A 22,892-nucleotide genomic window follows, 5' to 3' on the forward strand; every position below is an offset into this window, starting at 1 on the left:
ATATAAAACACACATTATTTCAATGTTTCTTTTTGATACTTACAATTTCAATGTGTTTCAATAGTGGGTGCATCTGAAAAAAACTGCTTTTTTCTTTGCACCCCATTCATTTTTCTTGACACTTTTATGCGCTTCCTCTTCCCCCTCGTTGCAGGCTGCCAGGGAAAGGATCAAGAGCTTTTGCTAGAAGTCTGAACTAATTGTATGCCAGCTTGTAGAGCAAACAGATAAATCTTTACAGAAAAAGTAAAATAAAATAAAAAAAAAACCCGGGATGGTTAAAAGAAATAAGATTTGAAAATAGGGACCGATTAAGGTAAATTTAAAAGCAATCTACAGCAGGCAATCTCAGAACTGTTAAGATTAAAGCCTATCCCGGCATAATTACTGGAAAGCAGAAACTAACTGTAGAGTTTTTGAGCCTACATAATTTTGCCTGAGCACAGCACGGACAAAAGTATTTATTGATATACTACTAAAACTCTTGTATCTGTAATACACCATAAATAATGAAAAATAAAAAGGAACCTTGTGCAAATAAATACTCTGTCTCAAGGTGCAGTGAGGGCCTTCAGTGTCAAAGGTTCTAGAAGGGAATTAGAAAAGGATTATGTTAACAAGAGCTATTTGCTGTAATGTCAAGGATGCACTCTCTAAATTCTACTAATTATTATTACAAGCTAATAATAGTTGCTAAGGAATTTGGGCAGAAAGGTATACTAATCATGTGTGGCTTGCATGAAAGATTTCAAGGAGATGCAAATGGTTGAAGAAAAAAACAGATGGTTGGACTAAAGGGGGCCCTTTATTCTCCTATAAGTATTTTAAATTTATAGCATTAAGCTGATTTTTGTTGGAATGAAGAAAATCTGGCTGAACACTTTCATCTGTGCTGCTCCCCCTCCCCTTGAATTTCAAGACCAATGAAATTCAACATTCACCGAATGTTATCAGGTGTATAATTGACAGCTACAATGTAAAACAAATGACAGCAATACAAATAAGACACATTTTCAAGTTTTTTTTATATTCCAACATTTAAGTCAAACCAGTAAGAAAGCTTATACAAATTTAAAATAGCATTTTTTAAATTACAGTAGTGAAAATGGCATTATTATACAATTATGTAGTTTGAAAGTAGGGAACACAGGTAGTGGTTCAGAGCATTTACTTCTGAAACTGCCTAACTGCCCCCAAAATGGCATGGTTTGTGAGGAGGGTCAGCATTGTCCAGAGAGAGAACAGAATGTTCTGGAAGTCTCTGGAAAATTCTGTTCTGATATCAGTAAGTTATATACATCTCTATTTGGAACCTTACTATCACACATACACAAAAGACATCTAAAATGTTTATGTCACCATATTTGATTTTTTGTTCACATAAACCTTCCTATTAGTTGCATTCAGATCTGCACAAAGATTCCCTAAAGACAGGAAGGGCTACTAATATGAAGTCTCAATCTTCAAAATGTTCCAATTCCTGATTTGTGACATTTAATCTAAATGGATTGCATGGGATAACTCATCTTAATCCATATGATGACCTCCATGAAACTGAATTGTCATGTACTTTTTTTCTTCTTAAATTTTTGAGGAGTATTGAATCTTGCTTATAATTCTTGGAGGCAAACAGAACAAAAAATGTTACCAAATGGTCCAATGCAGTACAGTTTTTCTTCTAAAAGCTTCTTAAAGAGCTTCACACTCCATGAAGGTCCTAAGACAGTGACAATTGTAATACAGTTTTCAATGAAGTATAACATTGACATAGTGACACTGCATTGCACACAATACTTTAAGAAGCAGTTAAAGCAAAGCCCAAGAGCTTTTTTTTCACAGAAAATTCCATTATAAATAGGACGGTCCACTCAACTTTTTCCTATTTGCAAACAGTCTTTCATTTCCACATCAGGAAAAGACTGTCCCTCTGTATTTCAAAGACAGTGATTTTGTGTCAGTCAAATCTGAGAAAGAAAGCTTCAGTCACTCAACCAGTTTTCTTTACTGTGCTTGTCACTGTTTTGCCTTTTTCACTATAGTGCCAACAGCTGAAATGACTGTTGTTTTGGATCCACTTGCACTGGTAGTTACAGTTACAACAGCTGGCAATGTTGCAGTGGTTGTGAGAATGGTGGGCTGAGCTATTGTTGTCACAGGAATGGCAGAATCCCATTTGCTTTTCCTCTTCTGTGCATCTGTATATTGAAAGAAGCATGAATTTTAGCAGTCTTGGTTAGTTAAAATTCTCCTTATCGCAAATTTACTTTCCCCCAAAAGTAAAAAATGCTTTTAAAGTCATCCCATCCCACCTCAAAATGCTGTTGGGGAAATCATTAATCTCAAATGAGTTTTCCAATTCAATGACATTATGCTCACATTTGAGACTAACAAATGATTACTACAAGTTTGCATGGAGACTCTGTTGATGGAAACCTTACTTATTTATTCATTGGGTGGTGAACTATTAAAAACCCATAAAGAATATTAATAGGGGGAAACGTGCATCATCACCCAAAGCAACAATACGTATTAAATGGGCACATCAGCAACACATCCCGCAGCCTGGGGCCAATGGCCAGTTTTTGAAAAATGTGTAAAGGCTTGCAGGGTCAGAGCAACCCAATCCCTGGGGTTCCAGGAGGCAGGCACAACAGAAAAGATGCACCTTCTGGAACCCCTCGGATGACAGTGCTTAATAGCTAGGACACAAAGCACATCCGCTGTGTCAGATCTTATGAGGCAGGCAAAAATAATAGGATAGAGGCGATCTCTCAGACGGCCAGGCCTGAGTGATCACGAGAAGGAACTTGGAGTCCAGGAAAGGGTAGAACTTGTAGCACAGCAGATGAATCTGTGAAGGCCATGAACCTGTAGAAGACCCTCTGGTCCACAGTTGTCATGAGGTAATTGGGCAGAGGCTATGAAATCCAGGAAGACTCCCACATTGTATGCCAGTCTTGAACAAGACTATGTAGACCAGACATGTCAAACACAAGGCCCGGGGGCCAGATCAGGCCCGCGAAGTGGTTTCATGCGGCCCGCGAAGCCATCCTGGAAACAGTGAGGGAACGGCCCCCACTGCCTTGGCCCTGGCCCAGAGACCCTCCTTCCGCCAGAGACCCTCAGATCTGTCCCACTCCTGCCCAGGCCCCCATAGGCACCCTTGATGCGAACGATGTAGACCTGGCCATGCCCACCCAGTAGGCCATACGTACTCTAGCCACGCCCACCCAGTAGGCCACACCCACCCTGGCCATACCCACCCAGCCCCCTGAGGGCAACCACAATGCTGATGCGGCCCTCAATGAAATTGAGTTTGATACCCCTGATGTAGACTAAACAGCCTCCAGACAATGAACATAGCAGCATCACTTGGTTGACCAGTGGTCAAGATGCACAATGTTGAAGGAGTGGTGGACAAATGAGAAAGCAGGCCTTCATCAAATAAGGAAGAACAAAAATTCAAACCCAGGCTTGTCACTTACCTCCACCCGCAGTGCTAGCTGTTGTGGTGGTTGTAGAGGGAGCATTTGTTGTCCCTTTCTTAGTGCCTGTTACAAATTCAATCTAGAGAAGAAAAAAACGAAGGGCCATTATACTCTGTGCTTCTGATTTTTATCCAAAGGAATTAAGAACATGCCAAAACAAATGGTTAAAAAGACATCTGTGCTCCTGTGTTCTTAATTCTGACAGGATCACAGAGATTCAGTGAATGAGCAGTCAGCTATTTACCAAGAAATAATAATGATTTTTCTTCATGAATAGCAGACAAGAGGGGGTCTCCTCCATTTTCCATCTTATTCAAGTACTACCTCTCTTAATTAGAATAAAGGAGTTTAAAACAATTAATTAGAACTTCATACTATTTAACAGTAAAAACATAAGGAAATTAGAACTTCTAGAATGCATGTCTCTACATGCATAACCTTAACAATTTGCATTAACAATGGCAACTCAGTAGCTGGGAAAAATCCCAACAATCTCATCATACTTCAAGAACTGCAAGATCATTGCAGGAAGGAGGCAAATTGTAGAATTATGCAATTATACTACAATGCAAGGGACAATTTGAATGGCTGTGACAGAAACAAAAGCCTCAATGTGCTACTGAGAAACCCTTACTTATATCTTATTAACTATTTGGATAATATACACTAAATCCAGGCCTTTACTAGTTAAGGCCTGTTTACTACTAGGTTCTACAGGAAGGAGATCAGGTTGGTTCTGAGGTAAACAATTCCTTAACACCACTGTTTTTTCAAGATAGATACACACAAACACATAGTCCTCTACTTACAGCACAATTGAGCCCCAAATATCTGTTGTTAAGTGAGACATTTGTTAAATGAGTTTTGCAACTTTTCTTGACGTAGTTAAGTTAGTAACACGGTTATAAATGAATCTGGTTTCCCCACTGACTTTGCTTGTCAGAAGGTCACAAAAGGGGATCATGTGACCCTGGGACACTGCAACCATCATAAATATGAGTCAGTTGCCAAACGTCTGAATTTTGATCACATGAGCATGGGGATGCTGTAAGTGTGAAAAACACATCAGTCACTTTTTAGTGCCATTGTAACTTCAGATGGTCACTAAATGAACTGTTTTAAGTTGAGGACCACCTGTGCACACACATAAATTAAAGTGCTGTGTTATTGGGAATAGAAACATTATTACTTCTCATCCTTATCTATGCTTTTGGAATACTTAAAATATCTGTCATGGCTGTTCAAGAAAAGAATGTCTAATTTGCTTAATTTAATTAACTGCAATCAAAGTGCAAACTGGGAATGCGACACTTTTAATTTTTTTACATTCCAAAATGTAACTGATACCTTTGTTCGCTCTTTCTTGGCCTTTTCTAGTTTGTCCATTTCTATTTTTTGAGCTTTTGCTGAAAAGAGAGCCACAACAACAGTAAACACATGCAACAGATTCAAATAAGTGGGTCAAAGAAGTAATATCTCAAACAATACTTTCAGCATCTAACCCTATCTAATAAAAACATTTATTCCCCAGATTACAGAATATTGCAAGTTTCCTCTAATTCAGTTAAAGGGGATATAAAAGCCATAACTAATGCTTTGAGCGCTTTAAAAAGAGAGAGAGAGAGAGAGAGAGAGAGAGAGAGCATATAAAGACAAATGCATTATTTTAACCACATATTCTCCCCATTTGGCTAGGACTTAGAAACCTAGAGAAAGTACAAAAGAAAAATCTTCAATACCTAGTGCCTCGTAATATGAATCTTCAGACCAGCCATGAGGATCAAACATATCCTAAAATAAGACAGAAAAAAGCCCTGTTACATATGTCGATTTTATATTACGCAATACTTAAAAGAAAAGGAACCCCCTGACTTCACATCCTAGTTAAACGTAGATTATCATAAACCATTTATAGACATATTAAAGAGATAAAAACTAGAATCATTCTGTCATAGAAGATAGTGCTTTTTATCTTGCCTTTTTTGTATATAACTCAAAACAGTGAATGTATTGAATTGTGCCATGACAGTGGGAATTACAATGGACCACAAATTCTGGGAAGCAATGGTTCTAAAGCTTGATCTTTATTTTTTTTTGTCCTTGCCATAAGAAAAGTAATTCATAATAATGGCAGAATAGTGAAGATGGTACCTGTTTTGTGTGATACAATATATCAGACACATATCCTATAATTGCTCCAATTTGGCAATACTCCTTTTTTTTTCTCAAGCCAACAGAAGATAACCAACAGAAGATCTACAAAAACCTGTGATCAATCCAGTCTTTTAAATCTACTTACCTTTGGATAATTAGTGCCAAGTTCATCAATTGCACAAAACTGGATCAGCTTCTCATAGATGCTGAAACAAAGCATTGCAACATATTACTTCCATTACTTCTTGTCCAGTTTCAAGTCACTGAATAGTTTCTGGCTTGGAGTAAACCAGCGTGTGTGTGTTAAGACATATTTAGGCTCAAAATTGATACTGGATTATATTAGTTATATTATTTTCGGAAAGCTTTCATAAAAATCTAGAATGTCCAAATTTATTTCTCAGAGATCAGTGGGACAAAGGGAAGGGGGGGATCAAGGCTGAAAATTCCCACTACTACACAATGTTACCTACTATTGCCCTTCCACTTCTACCAATGAAATGTTCCAAATCTCCTGCCTACAAAACCCACAGCGAACCATTTAACTGAACTTGGGGGGGGGGGGGGGGAATGATTAAGAATGAGCCATCAATCCTTTGCAGGAAATGGTATGTCAGAATACAAAATGTTCACATGGCTTGCTTAAAATCTCCGTAGAGCGGGTGTGTCCAATCTTTTGGCTTTCCTGGGCCACACTGCGTGAAGAGGAATTGTCTTGGGCCACATATAAATAAGTCTCCTTAAAAAAAATATTTTTATTATGATCTTGTGAGGCTCCATTAACTAGCTGTCAACCTACTCCCAGTTTGTACATGCCTATTATAGAGGATATTTTTGGTGGGGAGGGCGGGAGAACCCAAGCATCAACCAGTTTGCCTATTTTCATCAAGCTTAAAGAATGTATTTTACACAGAAAGGTAATTCTTGTCATCTTTAGCCGGTTCCAGAAACAAAAACTATCTTCTCTTCAGTCCAATCCCAACTCATGAAGAGTCCACAGATATTCCCTGAGTGGTAGGTAGTACAGTATATATTTCTGGACTCCGGGTCTTCACTGTTGCATATCAATGTGAGAGTTGGAGTTTACAAGTGTCAATATTACAATCGCAGAAAAGCCCTTGTATGAACATTTGGCATTCACTCAAGTTTTGAGCTCGGTGACCTAGAAATGTGCTCCCAGACTACTTCTTACCTGGGGTTTCGGAACTCTTTTTTCCTTTGAATAATCAGATTCATGTCCATGCCTTCCTTGATTTTCCTTTCAAATAGCTTCTGTATTTTATCCTAAAGGTCAAATATAAGAGGAGAAGCAAAGCTATGATAATAGTCAGGCATATAGCATTGAAAGAGAAGGTAAATTGAGACTTTTCCTCTTAAAGAGCAAACGATGAGGGATACAGAACTTAGTACTTGCCAGATGTTTTGAATTAAAGCCCAGATATTCTTGGAAGACAGGGTCAATGGCTCTCAAGCTGTTGCTGAACTAGAGCTCCTAGCATCCTCTCATAATTGGCTGTATTAGCTAGTGCTACTTTGGGTTTGTGTTCAATAGTGTCTGAAGGGTCAGATTCCTCAACCCTGCTTTAATCACACTGCAACAATATAATATTCACAATCTATTTTGTGTGAACTAGACTGTTCTTGTACAGATAGATGGTTGTACTTTAAAAAAAAATTAAAGAGAGTAGCTATAATTATGCATGGTCACACTTTAACCACGAAATTTGGTTGAAACTAAGGAAATGAGTGCTTAGGCTGTAAAAAATATAGATCTAGAGCTGGGCACATCTGAAAACACAAAAAACTCCTTAATATGTGTGAAAGGTCTCTTAAGAGTTCAGGTACAACAGCTTCTCTTGAAAGGAAAAGAATCAGATACCATGATACGCAAACACAAGCATTCCTCCCACTTCAAAGAGTGTTCTTCAGAATCCCATACCAATAAGTTGTTGTTTTAGATATTGTTAGTGATTTCAGCCCCCTTGTGTTAAAAAATAAACAGGATGAATATGTGAGCGTCAAGTGACAACTAACAGCATCATTTGGCTTAATAATAATCCTGTTAGACAGGATCTCTTTACAATTATAAAGCTATTATAATAGGAGTGAATATGAAAGAAAATGTGCTTGGTTAGACCTTCATCCAAGACTCCTGAAACAGATATTTTTTGCAGAATCTCAGATTAAGATGGTGATTAAATACAGAAGATCTTAGTGATTACAAAGAAGAAGAAAAAAATCAAGGACAACCTTACCTGTAAGTGGTTGGAACATCTGCCTTGTGGTTCTTGGGGGATTTTGATCTCATCAGGTGACATGTTCCTTACCCGCTCGGAGAAGGAAGCTAGGAAGAAAGAAGCCATCAGAATGAGAAGTTTTAGCAAATTAAGCTTATTTGTAAAAGTTGCATTGTGATTATTAACAGTAGATAATCCAAACAAGTAAGTGCCTCCTAAAATCTGAGAAGCAAGTTAACTGATAAACAAGCATGCATACAATACACTTCTCTTTGTATATTCTGAACTATAATTTTCACAATCTCCAACCACTTCCTACTGGCCACTTTGGCTAGAGTTGATAGAAGCTGCAGTTCACGCTAACTGAATATTTTCAGGGATCAGGACTACTGGTGTTGTTATATAGCCAAAATTTCCATTTCACCACCTTTAATTTTGTAAGCTGCCCGCAGTCATCCAATTCATTAAATTTGTTAAACAAACAAACAAACAAACAAAAAAAAACTTCAATATGAGAGATCTTCAATTTAGAAGGTTTTTTTCCCCACATATAGGCAAACTATTTGTATTTTTTCCCCTAGGTCATTTGTTAATCAAGGGTGTGATTATTGGACTAAAATTTGAGAGCCTCAACATGCTACAAGATGCTTGTTGATGTTCTTCATTTAAAACACATTGCAAAAGGCATAATCTGATAAATATTAAGCAAGCTATTGGCAAAGGAGAGGACTGGAGACACAGAACATCTTACAGGAACAGAAAAATGGCTGCTTTTCTAAGTGTATTATTCCAAGGCAACATTGGGTACTGCACTCCAGTTCTCCCCTCGGCATGAGGCTCTGCCTCTGGTCTGAAAAATTCATTTGTGAACAAATGTTTCTGCTGAATTTTCAATTGTTACTATGAAGAACATAATAGGGTGGGGCAGTTCATGGAAAAGAACAAAACCTCTTTTCATTAGTTTTGACCATTTTAATACTAATCTTTGAACCTCCTCTGGTAGACTGCATCTTTATTACCTTTATCTGCCGTCTGTGAAACAAATACACCTAAGTAAAGGTAAAGCCACAAATCTGTGTGTAGCTTACTAAGAGTGACTCTCAGCCAGGCCTCTGTTGTGATATATAGGTAATACATTCTTCTGAATTTTTGTTCTACTGACAAGCTTTGGAAATTTGTTGAAGACGCTGTAATTGGAGCTTTTCTTCTAGGATGGTAGGCAGGGCTGAATTCTCCAGCAGTCACAAGTGACAAAGAAATGTTCTTTGACATTTCCAGAGAATGCGTTTTTATGAGAAAAGAAACCTTGCCAACATCTCCAGAGAAACGCACACTGGTTTCAGAACCTCCCGACAACAAGCTACAGACTTGCTTCAGATTGCAGCTACTGCTGCGAGGGCTGGGTGATTTGTTTTTAATTAAGAACTGCACTTCGGTAGGGGCAGGGGAGGCAAAAAGCAAAACACGAAAGATATTTATTGATCTTGCAGATTAGACAAGAGTCCCAACACCTGGGACAAGATGAGGGTGGGTTTTGTTTTTTTTTTCCAATTGCGTAAGGGCAAAATCCTGAATATATTACTTAGCCTAAACTGAAATCAATGGAGAATGGAGAACTTAAGTGTATATTTACTGTGTGCCACCTGTAAACAAAAAGTTTTGGATTTATCTAAAACTTCTCCTTACTACCATTTTACAATAAAAAAATATATGAAGAAGACATGCTCAGACAAATCACATAGAAACAGCATGCTGCTTGGAGAGCGACGTAATCAAATAGCAAATACACAGAAGATAATAATTCTCAATTATGGTGTGTTCTATGCTAATTTTCTAATGGCTGCCTAAAGCCACTCTAGGTGCTCCATGGCCCAATGGGAGACTTGATGTCAAATTTTTCTGTATCAGATTAGCACAATAGCTAACATATTGTACTAATCCTTTAAGCGAAAGACAATCAAAGAGAGAAAAGCAATTAGTGGGGTAGGGAAAGCCTCTGTATGGGTATTTAAATCAACTGGATACTTAAGCTTGAGATTAGTACAGTATACAGAAAGAAGAAAACAAAGGGTAATTACATCTGGTATTTTCACTACAGTATCTTTCCTTTGAAAAGGAGCACAATGCCAGGATACAACGGTAGACATTTATGCATTCTTCCTTATGTGATTTTGGCAAAGGTGGAATTTTACTTTTGTTTTAAGCCCAATCAGTGACACTGGGCTGCAACTCCTGCCAGGGTGTGTCCCCTCGCTGCTTTCCAGACTAAAGAATACTGCATTGGGAATCCAGGATGTTGACTCTAGATATGACTCACCACTATGAGCACAACCTGCACTTTTGTAAAAGAAATAATTATCCATACCTCGCAGCTATGGTTTTGACAAAAGGTTTGACTAAGGCAATGCAAGCCACTTTAATAAGCTGGGACTTGACTGGAATTAGAAATGTATCAAGAAATAGTTCAACATCAGCCGTAAAAGAAATCTGCTTCGTCCAGGGTTTTTTTTTAACCCACGTACTGCATAGATGTGCTTTATTGGCAGAAAATCACCTAACATTAGAGAATCTTTTCTAGGGGCTGAAGCACCAGGCTAGAAGCTGGGAGACCTTGAGTTTTAGCCTCATCTAAGCCCAAGACCAGCTGAGTGACTTTGACCAGTCACTCTCTTTCTCTCAGCCTTAAAGAAGCAGGCCATGGTAAAACACTTCCAAAACCTTGCTAAGAAAACTTCAGCAACTTGCCAAGGCAGTCGCCAGGAGTCAAGACTGATTCAAAGACACAAAACCTCCCCTGCTCTTAAAAGAACTCTACGGAGCTGTATCATTTGTATTTCTCCACACCAAGAGCCTTCATTGCCTTATTGGGACAGGTAGCCCTGAACTTACGACCACAACCAAATCCAAAATTTCCGTTTCTGAGAGAGGCAGTTATTAGGCTTTGACCCATTTTATGACTTAATTATTGCCACAGATGTTAAGTGAATCACTGCAGTTGTTAAATTAATAACACGGTTGTAAAGCTTTCAAATTTTGATCATCTGACCATGGAGATGCTGCAATGGTCATACGTGTGAAAACTGGCCTTCAGACATTTTTTTCGGTGCCACAGAAACTTTGAACAGACGCTTAATGAATGGCTGCTACCTATACTTCTGCCACATATCAACAGGATGCAGTTTCTCCTCAAATCAACTACAGATCTTTCCTTGTGCCTCACGGGGAAATTACATTATGCATTTACAATATTTTCCGAAAACGAGTTTTTCATTAGTTTTCAAGCTTTCCCTCTAACGGATGGATGAGTACAATGAATAAGGTTTACAGCAACCATTTGAAATGGATGGTTTCCTCAGAGAAAGCCTTTCTGTCTAGCAACCCACTCGTTATTTATTTCAATCAAAGGATTGTCAGAAAATTAAAACCATTCAATAAAAAAAATAGAAACAATCAATAGTTCCATTTTTAATAATTTACTAAAGCAAAGTAAGGTTGATTATTTTTGCATGTCATCCTTTATAGCAGACTACCAGAAATTCTGCAACGTGACTTGTAGAAAAGGCTTCACCATTATCCAGGTCTGTGCTCTAAAGTGTGATTGTATTGCCTGCATCTTATCTCTACAAAGCAAAAGAAGAACAGGGTGTGTTTTCACTTCTGTATCAAAACTTCCCAACCATTTTATGAATTGCTAAACATGATAGCATAAAATGGCTGCAAACTAGGACAAGGCAATCTAGGTAAAGTCAATCATAATACGATTCCTAAAAAGATTCTGTAAATCATTGCATCAATATATTATAGAAATGTAACTCTCACTTTACAGAAGGCACGCAACAAGACTGAAACTTGCCTTTTGCTTCATGGAGTAGGAGCTGCCCATGTCCAAGACAAAGCAAGCCAATTAGTAAAGGTAAAGGGTAAAGGTTCCCCCGCACATGCGTGCTAGTCGTTTCCGACTCTAGGGGCCGGTGCTCATCTCCGTTTCAAAGCCGAAGAGCCAGTGCTTGTCCGAGGACGTCTCCGTGGTCATGTGGCCAGCATGACTAGACGCCAAAGGCGCACGGAACGCTATTACCTTCCCACCGTAGTGGTCCCTATTTTTCTACTTACATTGACCATGCTACAGTCTAATGTGTTGGGCTCTAATCTCCATCATTGTCATTTCTCAATGACTCTGGTGCCTGGAAGATGGCATTTAAGCCAGCAGTTCATTTCATATATGTACATTAAAGTGTAGGTGTATGTGTGTTTGTATGTATATATGTATATGGTTGGAAGAGTAATTAAGGGGGGGGAAACTAGTTCATTATAGTGTTCATTAAGTGGGGTTGGAATGGATTGGTATGATATAGACTGAAGTCTCTGGGTTAGCCACAGACTTCAGTGGATAGTTTTTGAATGCCCATCTTCCCTCAGAGCAATCTACCTTACAGGATTGCTATGTAAGGTGTAAAATAAGTAGGAATCATCATGTAAGCTGCCTTGAGCAGTATGGGTATCTGCATAAAAAAAACAACCTGCAAAGCCTGACTGTAGTGAAATCATAAGAAGGCAGAGGTAGAACAGAAGCCTAAACATTTAATTTTTGAAGGAAACATGCTCAAGCTTGTAAAAGGAAAATACAAGAGTATTCTGCATCTCTCGCGTGTTGAAATGGTTTCCTGCTTTAGCTACATTGCAAAATTATGCTTATATCTAAGTTTTTAATAAGTAATATTAAAAAGTAATAAGTAGGTGCTAAAAAAACGGGGGTCAGCCACTCATTTGCAAAATGGAATTGTCTATCTATTTATGCCTGGCTGAAGTACTGCACCTAAGTGTTCAATGTGCAGAAAAATTTTTCCGGAAACAACAGGGAAGTAATGAACTTTAAACTGGCATTCTCTTCAGTCCAGGATTGTCTTAATCTCATGCAAAGCAGAGCAGGTTTTCTTACTTTCTGGCGGCAGCAAAACAGACATATCGCGAGCATCAATGTGCCAATCAATCATACATTTTGCAACGGAAATACAGTTAACTAACTCATTCAGGGATACACAATGAAAACAACATATTTTAATATTAATTCTTGATAACGTTCCTTTCCCAATTCTTGTATACCACCTTAATAACACTGGGGCATTTTTGCAAGCACTAAAATAAAATTTCAATATTGTACCCATTATTTCCCCTAAACTATGGATAACTGTTTGGGTCTTTGATTCCTGCATCAGGAAGAAGCATAAATTCATTTATAGAAAGAAATCTGTGGGACCAGGAAACCACTGAAGAGATTTGGATTATTTTTTTGCTAAGCACATTGATTTGTGCTTTAAATTGTAAGCCGCCCTGAGTCTTCGGAGAAGGGTGGGATATAAATGGGATTAAAAAAAAAAGCAAGCAACTTTTCCCGGCAATATCCTCAGTGTCACTCAAGGATATAAAATGGATTCATTTAATAATTAAAGAGAAAACAAACAAAGTGGGTGGAAATGACTGCATGTTCTTCTGTAGTTGGGCCAAAAAAAAAGATCCCTGCTATAGATTATGATGTAGATGGGCAGGATAACCATTGCCCTCTATAGCCATTTGAGGGAAAGGAGGAATATTTGGAATGAATGGGAAAGGACAAGCATGAAAAAGAAACAATTGCATAAGAAAAATGAGAATGATAGCTGCCAGAGGTATAATTCTTACACAAAGGAGGAAAGTAACTGGTTGTGAAGAGGTATGAATAAGCATGCACTTGAGCAGACTCAAGCAAATAAGAAGAAACATTGAGTAGACAGAAAAAAGGTCACAGGGAAGAGAAAGGAGTCCATTAAGTACTGTTCTTTTACTATACACGGCCATCTTGCAAAAGTTAAGCCCAGACTATAATGCCTTTCTTCTTTCACCTCTATCCACTGGCCTCGTCTGGTTTTATAGTGAGGACAGAATTGCATGAAAATTCAAAATAGCATTAACTGTTCAAGAAAAACAAGGTGAGGAAAAATAATATTTTTTACAATACTTACCAACTAACTCCTGGGGATCCCTCTTTTCCAGTTCTGAAAAGTCCTAAGTACAAGCAAAAAAGAAAAAAAAAAGGATTAGCAAAAATACCTGTATGGTATTCAGGATTTGTAAACACCTGAATGTACAGTATTTATTACCCAAGTCTACGCAATAAATTGCTACTCCGAGGTTCACAATACAGATGCTTAGCATGTGCAACCAAGAGCCTAAATTTGGAACAAAAAAAGAGTATACCTCAAATGAACTGTAGAAAATCAGAATCAACCATATTCCCAATGTATCTTTTTTGTTTTTTTACAATTTTTTATAATTGAATGCCTTAACTGTTATTCCAGTAATATCTTTGAACTTTGATACAATTTATGTTGCTGTTAGGCCAGCGCCAAATTTGTTGTTTGAAATGAAACAATAAAAGGGGGAACCAAAGAGCTTGAAAAGTATCTTTCCAAATTGGGGGAATGAGGTGCTCAAATTGCAGGGTACGATGCTGCACAATGCAGCAAAGCAGCTTAACCTTATGTACATGCTCACATGGTCTGAGGTGATGGTACTTGACAGGAAGGTGATTTGGGATTATGGTGAATAGCTCAATGAGTTCAATAACCCAAGGCCTGGTTGCTCTAAAAAAGGAAAGTCCCATTATGAGAATCCTTAGGAGCGAAGTATAAAAACTAGCAGACATGATGAAATATTGTTTTGATCTTCTGATCTCCTCACCCCAAAAAGAAGCAGAAGTGGATAAAATCCTCAAAAGTAAGAACTTTTGAAGGAAGATTATGGTAATGGGTTTCTTTTAGGCTTAAGGAAAGGGCAAGTAAAAGAGATATGACTGTCTCAATATCAGTTGTGCATGATTATGGAGAAATGAATAAAGACACTTTTTGCCTCCCTCATAATGTAAACATTCATGAGATATCCAATACCAATCAATGCAGCAGTTGAATACAGATAAAAGGGGGAGGGAAACTATTTCTGACAAGCAAAACAATGGAATTCACCGACATGTATGATACAGTTAGCAGGAAGAATATATATTCTTATTATTATATGGGAAACATGTGATAGTTTAGGTTTTTGTGTTCATGCTTGGCTTGTGTTACGATAGGTGTGTCTGCTTACCATGAGAAAAAAAAATCCATTGGATTAGTGCTCACGAATGAGACTAATTTCAACCTCAAAAGTTAATAATTGGCAGATTCTTCTCCCAATGCTGAAATCATTATTGAGAAAAAAAAATTTCACACATTTTTGTAAGCAAGACCGTACAGATATGAACTTGAATGTATTTGAAGAGATACAGGACTTCCGGCCTTACAACTGATTAGATTCAGCTGATAGTGTAACAGCAGTACGGTGTTATAGCAGCTCTATGTTTACAAATGGAAGAATTTACTCAGAACTCTCCTGAATTATTAAGTGCAAAATATGAGAAAGTACTACTACCAGGAGGAAGGGTGCAAGGGACATGAAGAAAAATGGCAAGCATAAAAAACACAAATTCTTCTTAAATTAGACACCGGGAGCAGTAGCAAGTCTTTTGTAATTTGTCAAGACTTTGCCTTAATATCGACGGTATGCCTAACACTGCACTGATACTACTCATTCAAATGAGAAACACTGCCCATTTGTTGCCTTAGCAATATGACTGCCACAAATACTACTATTTCTATTTTGCGTGGGCATAGCAGGGGATTTTGTTTTAGAAGGCCAACATTCAGTGAGTTACTTTGGAAATTGGCTCTACAAAATCCATAATGTCAACATAAAGGTAAAGGTAAAGGTTCCCCCGCACACGCGTGCTAGTCGTTTCCGACTTTAGGGGCTGGTGCTCATCTCCGTTTCAAAGCCGAAGAGCCAGCGCTTGTCCGAGGACGTCTCCGTGGTCATGTGGCCGGCATGACTGGACGCCAAAGGCGCACGGAACGCTATTACCTTCCCACCGGAGTGGTCCCTATTTTTCTACTTGCATTTTTACGTGCTTTCAAACTGCTAGGTTGGCAGAAGCTGGGACGAGTAACAGGTGCTTACTCTGTTACACGGCACTCAGGATTCAACCCGCCAGACTGCTGACCTTCTGATCGACAAGCTCAGCGTCCTAATCCACTGAGCCACCGCGTCCCTATAATGTCAACATAACCTTTTCTAAAAAACCTCTAAGGGATTAAGACCTTTTCTCAATCACTAAAGATAGTTAAATAGCTTTATATAGTGTTTTTTTTTCCTAAAAGAAAGTTTTATCATTAGAAAAATGTTTGTCATAAATAGGAAGAATAGTTAGTTTTCCTTCATTCCTTCCTTCGCCAAGCAGCAACTTTTTGCCTCAGCAAACACCGTCTGCTTTATTTCTCCATGCAACTGTGTACAATTAATGATGCACATTCAAATTCTGCACTAAAGTCAAATGTTAAGATGTCAAACTGCATATTTAAAGCTGACCCTATGCTGAAATTCCAGTTACAAAGCCAATTTTCAAAATAAAGGCAGGGGTAATAATAAAGGCTAGAAGACATAAAATCCAGGAGATTTTACATTGAATCTAGGAAAGTTTAAAATGTATTACCTAAATCAGCAGGCCAAAAACTGCTTTAAAAATCAACTAATACTATGGGCAATGTTAACTTCTTAAAACAAGTAATGGCAACATCATTTTAAAAGAAGCATTTCCTTTTCACGCTCATAGAGCTATGGATTCCTCTTAGAAAGTGCCTGTATTATCTAAGCATGAATTTTGCATCCCGAGCATTTTCAAAAACAAAAAAAGGGGGGAAGAGTCTGCAATCATGTCAGCTGGAGCCTGACTACCCATCTCCATATTGTAAAACAAGATCTAACATATCAAGTATGTTTTGATTAATTGTTCGCACTTATAACTGAAGACTGCCTGGACAAGTCCCTGCAGTTTTTTGACAAGGCTTTTTAGAAGTGGTTTTCCATTGCCTCCTTCCCGGAGCTGAGAGAAAATGACTAGCGCAAGGTGATCAAGCTGGCTTTGTGCCCAAGACAGGACTAGAACTTGTGGTCTCCATGTTTCTAGCCTGATGCCTTAAGACTACACAAAACTGGCTGTCCCAATAAGAAACTATTCCTATTCTATTCAAACGGAAAGAACAATTACAAGGCAGTTATCATTATCCTCTATTGTTCTCATCGTAGCTAAGTATACATTCCTGTGTACAAAGGCTAATGGAAAAAAAAAATTAAAAAAAATTAACGATCCCATCAGAAACAGACTGTTCTGGGAATCTCACAAACAAGGCAGGAAAATAAGCTTTTTTTCCTCCCTCCTGTGTTTGCTGGAAGCCAGAAGGGCACTAGGATGAACATAGGTTCTAGTCCAGGGGTGTCAAACTCAATTTCATTGAGGGCCGCATCAGCATTGCGGTTGCCCTCAGGGGGCCGGGTGGGTGTGGCCTGGGTGGGCGTGGCCTACTGGATGGGCATGGCTAAAGTGTGTATGGCCTACTGGGTGGGCGTGGCCAGCTCTACATCGTTCGCATCAAGGGTGCCTATGGGGGCCTGGGCAGGAGTGGGACAGATCTGAGGGTCTGTGGGCCAGGGCCAAGGCAGTGGGGGCCGTTTCCTCACTGTTTCCAGGATGGCTTCACGGGCCGCATGAAACCACTTCACAGGCCGGATCCGGCCCCCGGGCCTTGTGTTTGACATGTCTGTTCTAGTCTATTCTCAAATACAATACCATAGGTAGAAATTCTTAACTACTGATTCAACCAATGAGTATGTCTTTTTGCCAGGAAATACACCAAAGAGAATCCTTCAAGATAAACGTAGCGAGTGGAATTTGCATCCTTTGGCAAAAAGGTTCAATTTCACTCTCTAACTTTCTTGGGCAACAGCTTAGCTGTGTGGAAATCCCTCCTGGCTCCCATTTCCTTATATAAGAATGAGTAAGAAGATATACTGTTCTCCCTTTAGGCAAGGTTTGCATTCTCTGATGTTGTAAACTTACTGAGCAACAGCTTCTTTAATTTTTTATGAGGCTGCCAAAAGAAAAAGGCAACTGCAATCACATTAAGGGCTATTTTGTTCTAACAGCACTCTTCTAGATTGAATTTAGTACTACAATGCTCTGCCACACAAAGTTTGTGTCTTGTGTTTCTTACCCACTACAGGTACAGTCCTCACACACCTCCAGTTGGAGATCTCATGCCAATTTAACCGAAAGCAGAGCTGCTTGAGTTTTAGGCCTACTTTCAATCTGAAAATGTTGTAATAATAATAGTCATGATTTTGGAAGATCACCAGTGTAGTCTTTTGAAAAGACTAAATAAAAGCATCCCGTTCACTGAGTTAATTTGAATGATACACAAGAACAAATCTAAGATCTACTTGGCCACAATGCCCTTCTCCTTCCAGTAAAAGTGTTAGACTTTGGTCAATGTGCAAAGCTATAGAAATAAACCCATTTCAAACAATAATTTACAAAGTTAATTAATACAAACAACTGACCTTAATAAATTAGGGTATCAAAATTAACATTTTGAAATTTGCAAGATCCTCCTGCCTGCACTTAATCTAAAAAAGAAACTTCTACTCTACAAGATCCAATCTAAGTTGGTCACTGGGACCAGAAGTTTAGTCTTCTGAGCTTTCAGATTTGTGCTGGAGCCCATCCTCAGGGAACTTCTCTCTACTAGAATGTGTGTTTTGGGCTATTCTATGTGTCATATTTAGGGATGCGGTGGCTCAGTGGGTTAGGACGTTGAGCTTGTCGATCAGAAGGTCGGCAGTTTGGTGGGTCGAATCCTAAGTGCCGCGTAACAGAGTGAGCGCCTGTTACTCGTCCCAGCTTCTGCCAACCTAGCAGTTCTAAAGCACGTAAAAATGCAAGTAGAAAAATAGGGACCACTACGGTGGGAAGGTAACACCGTTCCGTGCACCTTTGGCGTCTAATCATGCCGGCCACATGACCACGGAGACGACCTCGGACAAGTGCTGGCTCTTCGGCTTTGAAACGGAGATGAGCACCAGCCCCTAGAGTTGGAAACGACTAGCACGCATGTGCGGGGGAACCTTTACCTTATGTGTCATATTTATCTGGTGCCATCCTATAAGTTGATTGGTGTGGTGATGGCCGGGGATTGGCTGTTGTTTCCTTGTGCTGCCAAGTCTTTTTCTACTCTGTCTAGGGAGATTCTCAATCATCCATGTTATGATAGTCCCAAAGGTGCTTTTCCAAAAGGCAACTAACTTTCTTGCTTTTTCCCCTTGAAAACATCTGCTTCTCACCCAAGAAGCTTCTTCAGTTCTACTCTCTTCCTCAAAGCTCTGCCTGAAGTATATGGAAATCCAGGAACAAGGAAAGCAAACCTTACACCTGTGGCAATCCACTATGTACAAACATTATGTACCCCAATACATTTTTAAGAATGTATTTAAAAACACTACTACTGTACACCAAATATTTCTTTCAGTGTTTGGACTGGTTCCTATATCTTTTCATATTTTAAAGGAAAAACATATGGACTCATTCGGTTAAATCTGACCAATAGAAAATTACAAGAAACAGATACATTTCGCCTCCAGTTGGACCAGTAACCTCCTTTAATTAAAATATAGGTAAAGGTAAAGGTTCCCCCGCACATGCGTGCTAGTCGTTTCTGACTCTAGGGGCCAGTGCTCATCTCCGTTTCAAAGCCGAAGAGCCAGCGCTTGTCTGAGGATGTCTCTGTGGTCATGTGGCCGGCATGACTAGACGCCAAAGGCGCACGGAACGCTGTTACCTTCCCACCGTAGTGGTCCCTATTTTTCTACTTGCATTTTGACGTGCTTTCGAACTGCTAGGTTGGCAGAAGCTGGGACGAGTAACAGGCGCTCACTCTGCTACGCGGCACTCGGGATTCGACCCGCCAAACTGCCGACCTTCTGATCGACAAGCTCAGCGTCCTAACCCACTGAGCCACCGCGTCCCTAGAATTAAAATACAGCAGCAGCCAAAACATGGGACTAAAACTTAGAACTAAATGTAGCCTTTGGAGATTTGAAACATATCAAAACCATTAGTTACATAAAGAATACAAGGTCCTGCAAAATAAAATTAACCTTCCATGTTGCCCAAAGGATATGAATTCTACTGACAGTGAAGAATACCAGGTGTTTCAAGACTGTACTAGTCCAAACCACAGCCTGTTATTATAAGATTAAATCACTATCACTGTCAAGTACACCTTTGGGAAAGCCAGCGTACACAGCTTTCAGTTTCATTTCAGAAGTTTAAACATTCATTGCATAGATTTCAATGACAAAGAGACACAATAACCAATCAAAAGTAGATCAAAAGTCACCACTGGCAAACCGGCTTTGGCACTTCAAATGTGCTCTAGAGGTAGCATTTTCAATGTGGATTTTATATAAAGTTTCCCAAGCCACAGGACCCTCTTAGATTTTTCCCACACCCTCTTTCTTGAGACGAAATCAAAAATTGATTTGAAATCAACGAAGACTGAAAAAAAGGGAGTTTCTGGCTAAGAGGAATATCTTCTGGCAAAAAAGTAATATTCTACACATACGCAGAGTCTGGAAATTGTTAGAGCAGGTGCTTTTCTGATAGCTTATAGATGCTAAATGGGATTTTTTTTTCCAGGATAGTCACTATGTACTTTCAGATCTTTCTGATAAAAGGATATTTGGCCCTCTTTATATGATAGTGACGTTCTTCCGATTCAATTCTATAAACCCAGTGATTCATCATTAGTAATATGACTGAGATTTTATGCTGCAATAAAAAAACTGGCTGCTCTTCTGGAGACTGGTGAGTAACATGATAGCTTTTTAATTTTTTAGATTTCCTTTATCAGTTATCGGTTAGATAGGTGTATTTTACAGATACTGGTTTTTAATATCCTAAATTCAGATGTGGTACCTTCTAGGTAGGGAGGGAAGAAATAAACGGAAGAAACAGAATACAAATGAATAATTTCTGACTATTAGGCTGGTAGGAATTTGTTTCCAGTCTAGGAAACAGCTTTTGATGAATATAACAAAAAGTGGAGAAGATGGATTGATTACATTCAGAATAAATATGGGACTAAAAAGTTTCATTTAGCATATGAATATTAGAATTTAAATAAGATGCATTGTTATTTAGCTATGTTTAATGGGAGTTAAAGTGTGATAGGATTTAAAGTGTATTTATAGATAGTTAGCATATTTTAGCTCAAGCTTGTTAGATGCAATACCCTGTATTCAGCTCTGGGAAGTCGGGGGGGGGGGGGAGGGAAGGGTGGGTTTATGGGGAGGGGGTTCAATTTATGTTTAAAATGTACTGTAAAACTTTTTAATAAAAAAGTGCCCTCTCTTACATAGCATGCTATGCATAACTCCATCAAACCTGTATCTCTGTACCACAACTTATATAATTCAACATGGCCCTGGCAACTTCAAAATCAGATCTTCTGCACCTAAACCTGGATCCATTCTAAAGATTAGTTATGGTTTTAAAAAAATTTCTATGTAGCTTTTTGGTTAACAATCAACGTTATGTGAGAGAAAAACTGCAAGACATTCATGATTATGCCTATATCACTGGAGAAAAAAAATTCTTCTCGCTAAATAAAAATGTTACCACCAGACTAGGCACCTGACTTATATTAGGATAAAACTTTCAACAGGAACACAAGTAAATATATGGCTGTCTATACTGCATACATTATAGATGTGGAAGAATATATCCTTACCAGTTTCTCTGCTGACTAAATACTGTAAATGCTTCTGAGTTTGGAGTATGGGGGAGCCTAGTCTCATCCCTCCATGCCAGGGCTTTTTAACCTGTTTCTGCCATGAAGCCTTTTAGAATCTGGTGAAATCTCCAGTTTTCTTTTCAGAAAATAATATTTACATGCATGAAATATAGATTACATTACAAAGGATATCAATTATGCTCCTATGCATTTATCAAAATATTGAACAATAACAAATATGATATACAGCAATACATAAGCTTCTTTATTATCCATTGCATCAATAACAATACCCTTTTCTAGGGTATAATAATTTTAGACCATGAGAGTAATGGAAGCTAACTAACTTTTTTCAGGTCTAAGGGTCATTGCCTACATACCTTATTGATCAGAAAGCTAAATTTTGATTCAGTTTAGTGAAAACAAAATTGTAATTTTTTTTCCTCCATGCAAGTTCACAGCTTTGTAAATTTTGTCTGTGGACTCAGGTTAAGAACCCACAGTCTACATGAACTGGAGAAATGGACCAAGAAACTCCATATACAATACGGTCTTGATGGTAGTACATAATGTTTAAGCAGCTCTTTACTTGGTTGCCACTCACAAGCAGCTATTTATAAAGCTACCCAGGTAGTAAGACTGTTAAAAAGAAGATACACTGGCACACAGTCTTCAAAATCTTAAAAACAGCGTATACTGCAAAAGCCTAAAGCATTTTAGGAATGGCCCACTTAAGTGGCAGCCCCTTGTCAGTCAAGGCTGATTTTAAAAAGTAAAGCAAGGTTGGATCTGATTAGGATTTGCATTAATCACCGCTAAGAGATCCTGAGGTTAGAGTGGGAAGTCAAAAAGTAACTCAGAAGAATGCAACTGCAAACCAGTTTTATACTGTTGTCAGAAAACAACGTGGATGTGTCCATAAACCCATCAATTTTCACGCTCAATATGAAAGGAACTTTTAATCAAGTTTCTCCTGCACATTCCAAGCCTAAACATCTACTTGAATTCAAGGGGGGGGGGAAATCACATTGAAGATCTAAGTTACATGGCAGATTCATTTTATGAAACCTATTGGTATACAGAAGCTTCCAACGCGTTACATAGATCTCAATGTACTTGAAGCTATAGTAGAATACTGTACTTTTTTCTTTGCCCAACAATGGTGGTGGTGAGGTGGTGGAACGCTAGGGAAATAAAACCTTTAAAAATATTTCCTATGGGTGTATCCTGTTTGCCAGCTTTGTGACAAGGCTCCAGGCCAAATGCCAAATTTAAGATAGTATGTTAAATTTGTTTGAAAGATTATGGCTCAGTGGAAA

At 38.6% G+C, this 22,892-nt stretch overlaps 1 protein-coding gene across 1 annotated transcript in view; it reads right to left on the reverse strand.

Annotated features, from left to right (window-relative positions):
* Positions 1–975: 975 nt before the first annotated feature.
* The window catches only part of SAP30BP (SAP30 binding protein), a 39,083-nt gene continuing 17,166 nt past the window's right edge, over positions 976–22,892 (reverse strand). Inside the window, exons 4-11 of the mRNA XM_083354134.1 lie at positions 13,879–13,921; positions 7,898–7,986; positions 6,835–6,926; positions 5,788–5,848; positions 5,228–5,279; positions 4,836–4,894; positions 3,486–3,567; positions 976–2,195 (exon numbers count right to left, since the gene is read on the reverse strand). Of these exons, the coding sequence (XP_083210260.1) occupies positions 2,014–2,195; positions 3,486–3,567; positions 4,836–4,894; positions 5,228–5,279; positions 5,788–5,848; positions 6,835–6,926; positions 7,898–7,986; positions 13,879–13,921 (660 nt within the window). The 3' untranslated portion in view covers positions 976–2,013. The remainder of the gene's footprint in view (positions 2,196–3,485; positions 3,568–4,835; positions 4,895–5,227; positions 5,280–5,787; positions 5,849–6,834; positions 6,927–7,897; positions 7,987–13,878; positions 13,922–22,892) is intronic.

Source organism: Vipera ursinii (assembly GCF_947247035.1).
Source record: "Vipera ursinii genome assembly, chromosome: 2".
Classification (NCBI taxonomy): domain Eukaryota; kingdom Metazoa; phylum Chordata; class Lepidosauria; order Squamata; family Viperidae; genus Vipera; species Vipera ursinii.